At 40.9% G+C, this 12581-nt stretch overlaps 1 protein-coding gene across 3 annotated transcripts in view; it reads left to right on the forward strand.

The window, feature by feature from the left end:
- Positions 1–12581, forward strand: part of atf6 (activating transcription factor 6) — a 377097-nt gene that overhangs the window by 173602 nt on the left and 190914 nt on the right. For all 3 annotated transcript variants that reach the window (XM_073063651.1, XM_073063649.1, XM_073063650.1), the window contains exon 13: positions 4726–4793. In XM_073063651.1, the coding sequence (XP_072919752.1) occupies positions 4726–4793 (68 nt within the window). The remainder of the gene's footprint in view (positions 1–4725; positions 4794–12581) is intronic.

Consider the following 12581-nt stretch of genomic DNA (forward strand, 5'->3'; position numbering starts at 1 on the left):
ATTATAAAAGATGAAATAGCGGCACATTTGGATAGCAGTAACAGGATGGGTCTGAGTCAGCATGGATTTACGAAGGGGAAATTATGCTTGACTAATCTGGAATTTTTTGAAGATGTAACTATGAAAATGGACAAGGGAGAGCCAGTGGATGTACTGTTCCTGGACTTTCAGAAAGCTTTTGATAAGGTCCCACATAGAAGATGAGTGGGCAAAATTAGGGCACATGGTATTGGGGGTAGGGTACTAACATGGATAGAAAATTGGTTGGCTGACAGGAAACAAAGAGTAGGGATTAACGGGTCCTTTTCAGAATGGCAGGCAGTGACTAGTGGGGTACCGCAAGGCTCGGTGCTGGGACCGCAGCTATTTACAATATACATTAATGATTTAGATGAAGGGATTAAAATTAACATTAGCAAATTTGCAGATGGCACAAAGCTGGGTAGTAGTGTGAAATATGAGGAGGATGTTAGGAGAATGCAGGGTGACTTGGACAGGTTGGGTGAGTGCGCAGATGCATAGCAGATGCAGTTTAATGTGGATAAATGTGAGGTTATCCACTTTGGTGGCAAGAACAGGAAGGCAGATTACTATCTGAATGGTGTCAAGTTAGGAAAAGGGGAAGTACAACGAGATCTAGGTGTCCTTGTTCATCAGTCACTGAAAGTAAGCATGCAGGTACAGCAGGCAGTGAAGAAAGCTAATGGCATGTTGGCTTTCATAACAAGGGGAGTTGAGTATAGGAGCAAAGAGGTCCTTCTGCAGTTGTACAGGGCCCTGGTGGGACCACACCTGGAATATTGTGTTCAGTTTTGGTCTCCAAATTTGAGGAAGGACGTTCTTGCTATTGAGGGAGTGCAGTTCACAAGGTTAATTCCCAGGATGGCGGGACTGTCATATGTTGAAAGATTGGAGTGACTGGACTTTTATACACTGGAATTTAAAAGGATGAGTGGGGATCTGATTGAAACATATAAAATTATTAAGGGGTTGGACATGCTAGAGGCAGGAAAAATGTTCCCAATGTTGGGGGAGTCCAGAACCAGAGGCCACAGTTTAAGAATAAGGGGTAGGTCATTTAGAACAGAGTTGAGGAAAAACTTTTTCACCCAGAGAGTTGTGGATCTATGGAATGCTCTGCCTCAGAAGGCAGTGGAGGCCATTTCTCTGGATGCTTTCAAGAAAGAGTTAGATAGAGCTCTTACAGATAGCAGAGTCAAGGGATATGGGGAGAAGGCAGGAACGGGATACTGATTGTGGATGATCAGCCATGATCACATTGAATGGTGGTCTTGGCTCGAAGGGCCGAATGGCCTACTCCTGCACCTATTGTCTATTGACTTATCCACTTTTATATTCTTTAAAAGCTCCAGTACTACTTCTTCTTTAATCATCATAGTTTCCATACTACCCTACTTGTTTCCCTTACCTTACACAATTCAATATCCTTCTCCTTAGTGAATTCCGAAGAAAAAAAGTTGTTCAAAATCTCCCCCATCTCTTTTGGCTCTGCACATGAGCCACATGAGTCCACTCTGATTCTCTAATATCCCTCACTATCCTTTTGCTATTAATATAACTGTAGAACCTCTTTGGATTTATTTTCACCTTACTTGCCAAAGCAACCTCATATATTCTTTTAGCTTTTCTAATTTCTTTCTCAAGATTCTTTTTACATTCTTTATATTCCTAGAGCACCTCATTTACTCCATGTTGCCTATATATATTGTAGATATCTCTCTTTTTCCTAACCAAGTTTCCAATATTCCTTGAAAACCATGGCTCTTTCAAACTTTAACCTTCCCTTTCAACCTAACAGGAACATAGAGATTTTGTACCCTCAAAATTTCACCTTTAAGTGACCTCCATTTCTCTATTACATCCCTCCCATAAAAGAAATTGTCCCAATCCACTCCTTCTAAATCCTTTCGCATCTCCTCAAAGTTAGCCTTTCTCCAATCAAAAATCTCAACCCTGGGTCCAGTCCTATCCTTCTCCATAATTATATTGAAACTAATGGCATTGTGATCACTGGACCAGAAGTGCTCCCCAACACATACCTTTGTCACCTGACCTATCTCATTCCCTAACAGGAGATCCAATACTGCCCCTTCTCTAGTTGGTACTTCTATGTATTGCTGCATAAAACTATCCTGCACACATTTTACAAACTCCAAACCATCCAGCCCTTTTCCAGAAGAGGCTTCCCAGTCTATGTGTGGAAAATTAAAATCTCCCACAATCACAACCCTGTGCTTACTACAAATATCTGCTGTCTCCTTACAAATTTGCTCCTCCAATTCTCACTCCCCATTAGGTGGTCTATAATACACCCCTATAAGTGTTACTACACCTTTCCCATTCCACAATTCCACCCAAATAGTCTTCCTAGATGAGCCCTCTAATCTATCCTGCCAAAGCACCGCTGTAATATTTTCTCTGACAAGCAATGCATCACCTCCCCCTCTTGCCCCTCCAATTCTATCACACCTGAAACAATAAGGATAATGGTCACCTTTTACTTCTAATATAAATGTTACTTACACCTTTCAAAACCTTTACCTGAACACTGTGCAGATCTTACTCTCTTCAAGCATGGGCTACTTCATTATTTAAGGAGTTTACTGTGAAATTGATTTGTTGTACAGTCACTTTCAGAAGCTAAAAGGCAGCTGGTAGCAGATTGCCAACGAGTATAGCCATCATGTCTCTGCCCAGAATTCTGAATTGCATGATGCACTGCTTAAGCTCATAACATATATTGGCCATTTGAGGGACTGAAATTCCTTTTGATTCTAATGCAGGACAGTGGATGTGAAATGCCAACAAGTGCATAGCGGTCAATAATTTAGTGCACCAAGGGGAAGTCAACAGTCCTAATGAAACCATTTATACCTCTGATTACCAGATTTGGCTGATGAGAAAGTGTTGTTATTGGAGCAAAGCATATGAAAAGTCTGTAGGGCTGTTACAGTATGAAATTTGATGCTCATGCACATGAGTGGATATCAAAGTTTAAAGTAAATTTAGTATCCAAGTACGTATATGCCACCATTTGCTACCCAAAGATGAATTTTCTTGCAGGGAAAGAAATAGAACAAAGAAGTACAATAGAATCAATGGAAAAAGTACACAAACTGACAAACTGTACTGACAAACTACCAATGTGCAATAATAATGTGCTGTATAAATACAAAACAACTCAAACAATATTAAGAATTAATAAGTAATTGAATGCTGAGAACTTGAGCTGCAGAGTCCTTGAAAGTGAGTTGCAAGGTTGTGGCGTTAGTTTAGTGTTGAGGTGAGAGAAGTGATCCACACTGTTTCAGAAGCCTGATGGTTGAGTAATAACTGTTCCTGAATCTAATGATGTGGGACCTGAGGCTTCTGCACCTCCTTCCCGATGTCAGCATGGCCTGTGTGGCGGGGTCCTTCATGCTGGATGCTGCTTTCTTCTGGCAGCGCTTCTTGTAAATGGCTTAGTGGTGGGGCGGGTTTTTCCTGTAATGGACTGGGAAATACCCATTACTTTTTGTAGACTTTTCTGTTCTTGAACATTAGCGTTTCCATACTACACTGGGGTGCAACAAATCAGGATACACTCCACTGTGCATCCATTCACAATCTCCAATCCAGTTGTGTTCCTCACATCTCCACCATTCAGTTCCTCTTGTTTTTTTTCCTCTTCTAATTTTCCAAATTTAATTTACCCTCTCTGTTAATCACCCTTTTTCAGCTGGTACCCCTGCCATTTTTGTGATTCATTGAGGTCACAATTAGACCTTTTTAAATGGCAGAGCAGATCTGAGAAGTTGGATGCCCATTGCAGTTCTTAATTTTAAAGTCTAAGTCAAAGCTAAGTTTATTGTGAGATGCTCAAGTGCATGTATGTAGAGATGTAATGAAAAGCTTGCTCATAGCAGCATCAGAGGTGTAAAGTAACACATAAGTAGCATTCACAAAATACATAAATGAACCATAAGTATGTTTTTTCCAAGAAAGAATGCAATCAGAACAAAATAAAACAAAGTCCTTTGTAGTGCAAAGTGAGCAAATTGTCATTAAACTCTAGTGCTTAGGGTTGTGCCAGTTAGTTCAAGAATGGAATGGTTGAAGGGAAGTACCTGTTCTTGAAGCTTCTGGTGTGGGACTTCAGGCTTCTGTACTTGAAAGAAGATGGCATGGCCTAGCTGGTGGGGATGTTTGGTGATAGAAGTTGTCTCCTTGAGGCAGTACCTCTTGTAGATGCTGCCAAAGTTAGGGGAGGGATGTGCCTGCAATGTATTGGGCAGAGTCTTGCAGTTTCTTAGGTTCCCGCTCATTTTAATTGCCATATGACACCATGATGCAATCAGTTAAAACCCTTTCAACAATTTATATGTTTAAGTTATTGTATGTATGTAACTAATTTGTATGCATATACAGGTATGTCATCTTTCCTGGTCACCACCCTTTCACAGACATTCTTGTAGTCCCTTTTGCTCATCCCCACGTTTTTGCTATTTAAGAATGATTCTGAAAGATCATCAACCTTAAACATCAACTTTATTCCTCTCTCCAATATGTTCCTTGATTTGCTGAGTACTTATGCCATTTTCTGTTTGTATTTCAGATTTGAACTCTGGTTTGAAGAAGTTCCAGAATCAGTTGATCCACTCTTTTCACAATATTATTTCTGTATTGGAAATAGTTGGTAATGTGGCTTATTCAATTTCCTTATAGAAACATGTGGAGAAGAAGACTGATGTAGCCCATTATGTTACAAGGAAGTACATAGACGTCGATGAGAAGTAAGTCAATGGCATCCTGATAAAATGTTCCGTTTTTTATGGTGCAATTCAATACAAAATATTTTAGGAATCACACATCTCAAAAAAAAATGTCTGAATATTTAAGATGCCCTGGAAGAAAACTGTTTTGTGGGATTCTTCTTGTAAAGACATCGAATGGTCTGATGTTCTATGATTCTGAGGTTTCTCTCAAAATTATGCCGTAGTTGGATGGCTTGGGATGACTTGTTGTGGGACCTTTATAATTCCTCATTTTTGTGCCAAAGAGTGATAAGTCAGTCTGCACATACTGTGGTCCAAACTTGACCTGACACTTCAAATGAGTGTTATATAAAGATCAGTTTTGAACTTTTATTGTCATTGATGTAAGTAGGTTTATTAGCCCAGCTTAATATTTTTATATTTTGCCATAGATGGATCTCTTTCAGAGTGCTAACCTGTTTCTTGGGAGGCAAAACATGAATGAGTAAGCAGCTGCCTACTTAGGTGTTATCTGTGCTAGGAGGGAGGAAAAGTTAAAAATAAATTTATTATCCAAGTACATCACCATATACTATTCTGAGATTCATTTTCTTGCAGGTATTCACAATAGAACAAAGAAATATCATAGAATCGATTAAAATTTACAGACATACTCTGACAAAAAAATATTCAAAAGAAGACAAGCTGTGTGAATACAGTAAATAGATAGATCGATAGTACTGAGAACATGAGTTGTAGAGTTCACAGGTTATGAAATCAGTTCAGTGTAAGAGTTTACTAAAACAAAGACTTCAGTATTGCATTTTTTAAAACTAGTGATCTCTCCAATTTGGCTTAAGTGCTATGCAAAAAAAGTATACTTGGTGCATCGAGTAAGAGAGAATCCCAATTTCTTGGTCAGCACAACTTGGGTACGGTCAAGGAAACCACCATTGCTGTCTGTTCACAAAGAGATTGTGCAAATTCAACCTTGTATTTGTACAGAAAGCAGACTTATTATTCTTTCAAATCAGATGGTATTAGAGAAGATAATTGATGTTGCTCTTATTTTTATTCTTATTCCTATTATCCCAGTAGAGAAGGTTTGATGTCAAAGGGTTGATGAGACTATGTGTTACTGCAGCAAAGACTGCTTCATCACCTGTTCTGTTCAAGACAGACACACTTGCTTCCTGCAAGCGATATGGATGGCATCTGTCTGTCTTGAAGGCCAATGGGTGATGATGATCATCACAAACCTAGGTGAAAATATGGAGATCCTGAGATGTCCAGTCATCAAGATCCCCTTCTCGGCCTCATCAATGTGGTCCAAAGAAAGGCCTATGAAGCAGTACATTCAGCACCAGGTTGGCTGCAGGAGCTGCTGGAAGGATGTTCAATGACATCCAGCCGCCTTAGGGGCTCCACTCCAGTTTTGCTGTCTGGGTTTACTCCCATAGCCTCCGTCTCTCCTAAGGCTGCTGACAAGGCAGTGGGGCTATGTACTCACAGCTGTGGATCTGGTTCACAAGCACCAGGGTGTGTACACACATTGGTGGGCCTGCGTGCTACGTGTGCAGGGCCAGACCCATCCTCTGTAGTTCAGCCTGAGTCCGAAAGGAGTTCATTTTCCACGTGTTGCTAGTGTGGAGACACTACATGAGGCTTACTGTTGGAGAGGCCATGTACTGGCAAGGAGAGACTTGCACTTTCAACTCTCCTTTTGGCAAGACTGCTAGCCACCAGTGGAAACTGAAAGTCAAGTCAAGTCACTTTTATTGTCATTTCGACCATAACTGCTGGTACAGTACATAGTAAAAATGAGACAACGTTTTTCAGGACCATGGTGTTACATGACACAGTATAAAAACTAGACTGAACTACGTAAAAAAAAAAACAACACAGAGAGAGCTACACTAGATTACAGACCTACACAGGACTACATAAAGTGCACAAAAACAGTGCAGGCATTACAATAAATAATAAACAGGACAATAGGGCAAGGTGTCAGTCCAGGCTCTGGGTATTGAGGAGTCTGATAGCTTGGGGGAAGAAACTGTTACATAGTCTGGCCATGAGAGCCTGAATGCTTTGGAGCCTTTTCCCAGACAACAGGAGGGAGAAGAGTTTGTATGAGGGGTGCATGGGGTCCTTCATAATGCTGTTTCCTTTGCGGATGCAGCGTGTAGTGTAAATGTCCGTGATGGTGGGAAGAGAGACCCTGATGATCTTCTCAGCTGACCTCACTATCCGCTGCAGAGTCTTGCAATCCGAGATAGTGCAATTTCCAAACCAAGCAGTGATGCAGTTGCTCAGGATGCTCTCAGTACAACCCCTGTAGAATGTGATGAGGATGGGGGTTGGGAGATGGACTTTCCTCAGCCTTCACAGAAAGTAGAGACGCTGCTGGGCTTTCTTTGCTATGGAGATGGTGTTGAGGGACCAGGTGAGATTCTCCGTCAGGTGAACACCAAGAAATTTGGTGCTCTTTACGATCTCTACTGAGGAGCTGTCGATGTTCAGCGGGGAGTGGTCACTCTGTGCCTTCCTGAAGTCAACAACCATCTCTTTTGTTTTGTTCACATTAAGAGACAGGTTGTTGGCTCTGCACCAGTCCGTTAGCTGCTGCACCTCCTCTCTGTAAGCTGACTCATTGTTCTTGCTGATGAGACCCACCACGGTCGTGTCATCGGCGAACTTGATGAAGTGGTTCAAGCTGTGTGTTGCAGCACAGTCGTGGGTCAGCAGAATGAACAGCAGTGGACTGAGCAGGCAGTCCTGGGGAGCCCGTGCTCAGTGTGATGGTGTTGGAGATGCTGCTCCTGATCCGGACTGACTGAGGTCTCCTAGTCAGGAAGTCTTGATCCAGTTGCAGAGGGAGGTATTCAGGCCCAAATAGGCTCAGTTTTCCAATAAGTTTCTGAGGGATGATTGTGTTGAATGCTGAACTGAAGTCTATGAACAGCATCTGAACATATGTATCTTTTTTGTCCAGGTGGGTTAGGGCCAGGTGGAGGGTGGTGGCAATGGCGTCATCTGTTGAGCGGTTGGGACGGTATGCAAACTGCAGGGGGTCCAGTGAGGGGGGCAGCAGGGTCTTGATATGCCTCATGATGAGCCTCTCGAAACACTTCATGATGATGGATGTAAGTGCAACGGGATGGTAGTCATTTAGGCAGGACACTGAAGACTTCTTAGGCACGGGTTCAATGGTGGTGGCCTTGAAGGACGTTGAAACAGTGGCGCTGCTCAGGGAGATGTTGAAGATGTCAGTGAGAACATCTGCTAGCTGGTCTGCACATCCTCTGAGCACTCTACCAGGGATGTTGTCTGGTCCAGCAGCCTTCCGTGGGTTGACCCTGCACAGGGTTCAAGTGAGAGTAACCAGGACTACCCACAATACTACCACAATAGATGCATCACAGGAACCATTTTGACACTATACTGCAAGCGATATAAAGAGCTAGTTTTGATCATTATAAGCTTTTCGTTTGTCCGTAAAAGAAATTTGAAATTATGGGAGAGATTACATTCAGCAAGTTTTAATTTTGTAATTGGTTGTTGATGCATTGTTCAAAATTTTTTTAAGATGTTGAAGAAATTTAACTTTTAAGTTACCTGAAATGCTTAGGGTCAGAAGTGTTTTGGGTTTTGGATATTTTTCAGATTTCAGAATATATAATAAGATAGCTGAGATTGCCATTATTTCCAACTCAGAATTTATGTGCTATGGTAAGCAGTTTTTGTCTTATAATTGTTCATCACACATATGTATTTAACAATAAAAATTATTACATACCATTAGTATACAGGCAGTCCCCGGGTTATGTACGAGTTCCGTTCCTGAGTCCGTCTTTAAGTCGAATTTGTACGCAAATTGGAACAAGTACATCTGGTATTATTTAGCGTCAGTTAGTCAAACGTTTGTCTTAGTATATAGTATATATTTTACCTTTCTATGCATATAAAACACTTAAGAAATGTATGTATTCCAATAATTAAACTACTGCGTTGCTTAGTAATAATTGTAGCTTTCATCGGGGCAGGGCCTTTCACATGCTCCATTATTCTCACTTTATCCCTTATCCTTTAAAATTGTTCCGATTGTTGACCGACTGTAGCCTAACGCTTTTCCAATGACCGATGGCATTTCACCTCTTTCCAAATGCTTTATTATTTCCACTTTATTTTCAATCGTGATCGTTTCCCGTCAATGGAACAGAAACACCTCAGGCGGCGGGTCCCGACCTGCGCAGCTTCCGAGGTCTGCTGGGTCCTAAGGACCACCATACTGAATTCCCCGGCTCCTAAAGTCCACCACACTGAGACAGGTTAAATGGGACAAGTAGGGGCTGTGCTGGGTTTGGGTATTTGATTCTCCACAATATTCTGCGTGGGAATTTAAACTGGAGGTGGCCGTGTTTTTTTTACGAGGTTGAGTTGCGAGCTGAACATCAACCCGGCACGGATGGGACGGGAGTCACTAGATTGACATCAACCTGGAACAGGAGCAGTCTGTCACTGGATTGAACTCGGGAAACTCTGTTCTCAAGCCCGGCGCTGATCTTACTGCGCCACCAGCTGACCGGAACGGAGGGGGGCGGGGTCAGGGTGTATCTTGCTAAGAAAAATTTAAGCCAAATATAAAGTTAAACACTCAACACAGTGTCAACAACGACGACTTAAAATGGCGGACGGTGTCGCGATCCGACTTAAAATGGCAAACGGTGTTTTCCTTCCTTGGTTCGTGAGTACAAGTTGTTCGTAAGTTGGACGTTCGTAACTTGGGGACTACCTGTAATGAAAATATAATGACTGCAGTATAAGGAGAATACCTGAATCATTTGTTGAACAACAACAAATAAAGGCAGGCTTTCAGTCTCCACCTACGATGCCGTGTTTTGATTAAAAGGTTACACTACTCTATTTGTATTTTACTTTTTAAAAAGTTTTATGTAGGATATAAAAGCAATCAGCATCGTATACTTGTTCTAGTGTTAGATTTTCATGATCAGCAGATGCTTTAAAATTTTAATGCTGTTCCTTTTCTTAAATTGCTGCAACTAGCCTACTGAATATTCACAATTACCTTCAATTTTCAGTTCATTGTGATAGATCTTTGTTTATTTCATGGTCAGTGTACCGTTAAGTGGCATATGTTTACTCCAAAACTGACAATACACGATTAAGATCTTCATTTAGCACTTTATGCAGTGTTTTCTATTTTTCATTCACTTCTGGTCATTATATATGTGAGGCCACTTCTCAGAACTGTCTGTGGTGTGCAGAGACCTGTAGATCACGTCAGATCCTTCCTAGCGCCTTGTGGAATTTTTCATTTGTGTTGTTGTTATTGCTACAAAAAAAAAGGATTTCAGAGGTTTTCTGATTTTTGGAATTTCAGATTAAAGGGTTCTGAACCTGTATTCCCAACTTCAACCTGTATTCGACCCATCATGTTTTAATTTAGATCTCCAGCTCAATTGTGTATATGCAAATTTACTTAATTTTACTGCTTACAATGAGACTTTTTTTTGATAGGGTGGAATCTGAATAAACTCTGTCAAATTGGTAGCACAAAATAACAAAGTCACTGTAGAGCCCGAGCTTCTCAAAGCACCATTTAAAAATGAGAGCTTTGTCAGCTTTTCAACTTAACAGAATGCAGAAGCAAGGAACACAATTTATATTCTTGGAAGAAAAACGAGACTCTGAAGTGATGTAATTCAGTTTTTTCAAGATTATGAAGGGAAGTGCTTAACTGATCCAGACAAATAGGAAGCATAATGTCTGTGGAAAAATCTTCAGAAAAGGAGGGAAAATGTCCAGAAATTTCCACTGAGGTAGAAAGGCTTGGAGGAATTTGTCTGTGCAAGGTTTGAAAGTAATGGTCTCCATGGAAGCGATGAACCCATGTTTAAAGATATTGGTCTTGAGCAAGTTGAATGTGGCTTGCCAGCCTCATTTGTTGCTTGTGTAATTACCTGATCAGTATCCAGAAATTGAACTAGCTGTATCCCAAGTGGCTTGGTCTGTCTGATGGCAGAGCCTTGCTTTGTAACTGCTGTCTGTAGTCAGCTAGAATAAGCTTTATGAAATGGAAGAAAGAAGTTGACAAAGCTCGTTCCAGCCTTAATAGCTGTTAGTGTACAGAATCCTTCAGAATGTCGAGGGAGTTCAGAATCATTTTGTTAGGAAAACAATTAAAATGCATATTTTAGTTTCTAAAAATTAAGACAAAACAAATTGCTTAAAATGACTAACTTAAAATCATTTAAGCAAACACAATCAATTTAAAACAAAAAGGGAAACTTGTCTTATTTCTGTATTTTTAAGTAACTTGTTTCCATTCTTAAGACTGGATAAGGGGAATATTTGATTAAAGTTGGGAAATCCCAGTATAATTGCAGGAGTCTTTCTTGTGGGAGTTAATACTGCAAGTTCCACATTGAACAGTTAGATGTGCAGATGTGAACACTGATGGGTTACTAAGTCTGTTGGGGGGAAAGGTGAGAGAAATTAGTCAGAATAATAAAGGACATTGCAAAAATTGCCATATGCAATCATGTGGGTCAAAAGAAAACTGAAGCCAAATAGAAGAATAAGAAATACAGCCAGAAGCATAACAAAAAACTTACTGAAGGTGAAGCCACACTCAGATTGGAGGAACAACACCTTATATTCCATCTGGGTAGCCTCCAACCTGATGGCATGAATATTGATTTCTCTAACTTCCATTAATGCCCCTCCTCCCCTTCTTAACCCATCCCTTATTTATTTATTTTGTTACGTGGAACCAGCAATAATAGATGTGGAATGGAGTCAGGACATTATCGGAAAACAACAAAGTTCATTAACATTCAAGCAGAAACATAGAAAATTAAACAAGCGACTAACTTAAAATGAAGTTAATAGCGCTATGCATCTATAACTCCCAAACGGTTAAACTCAGAAACAATTCTTACTGGAGCACAGTCTCAGAATGTCATTTCAGAAAGTTTCAGGAATTCACAGGGGAATTGAGAGGAGAGACTTTTAGATTTGAAGTGTAGCAAAGAGAATCTTGAAGATGAAAATTCCAAATACAGAGAAGAAGCGAGTCTCGCAGACATACGCCAGAAACGGCCACCGTACCTTTCCGAAGGCAATTCAGCAGACACACAGTACCCAAAAAGTGAGAATTTCATCACGTAACTGACAGGAGACATCCCTTTTCCAGGACTAGTCACCACACACCGGACTTTCCAGGAGTCACCAAAATAGGTGCCAAAAATCCATGTTTGGATTATCCAGTTCCACGACATACAAATGTAATGCTCAGCTATATCGGCTCATACGCATCTAGGGGAGACCCCGCTCCCGCCCAACCTTGTCTCACGGTTGCGTCGGTTGCTGTGCAATGCCACCTGATACGGCCTCAAACATCAATCATCAGCCAGCACACAATGTACATTTTACAAATTACTTTATAAATCTTACTTGGACTATGAGATTAATAAAGATACAATACAAAATGGAATGAATGGAAACAAAAAAAAGACGCCAGACTTATTCTAAGTTCATTTTCTTCGTGCACACACAGTTGGAACTCGGGACCTTCCTTTTTCTCCTGCGATCCGCTCCGACCTCATGACTCGTAGCTCGGGACCACCCAAAGTGATCGACCAGAGCACTCCCAGCACATCTGTCTTCCTCTCAATCTCCCCTCCGACTCCCCACCAAAACCCGTTTCCCAGCCATAGGAGACAGCATATCATCCCAAAAGATGAATAACATAGATACTCTTTGGTTCATTTGTTCTCTTATCAATAGGATAACCCAAACAAA

This window comes from Hemitrygon akajei, chromosome 12, assembly GCF_048418815.1.
Source record: "Hemitrygon akajei chromosome 12, sHemAka1.3, whole genome shotgun sequence".
Taxonomy (NCBI): domain Eukaryota; kingdom Metazoa; phylum Chordata; class Chondrichthyes; order Myliobatiformes; family Dasyatidae; genus Hemitrygon; species Hemitrygon akajei.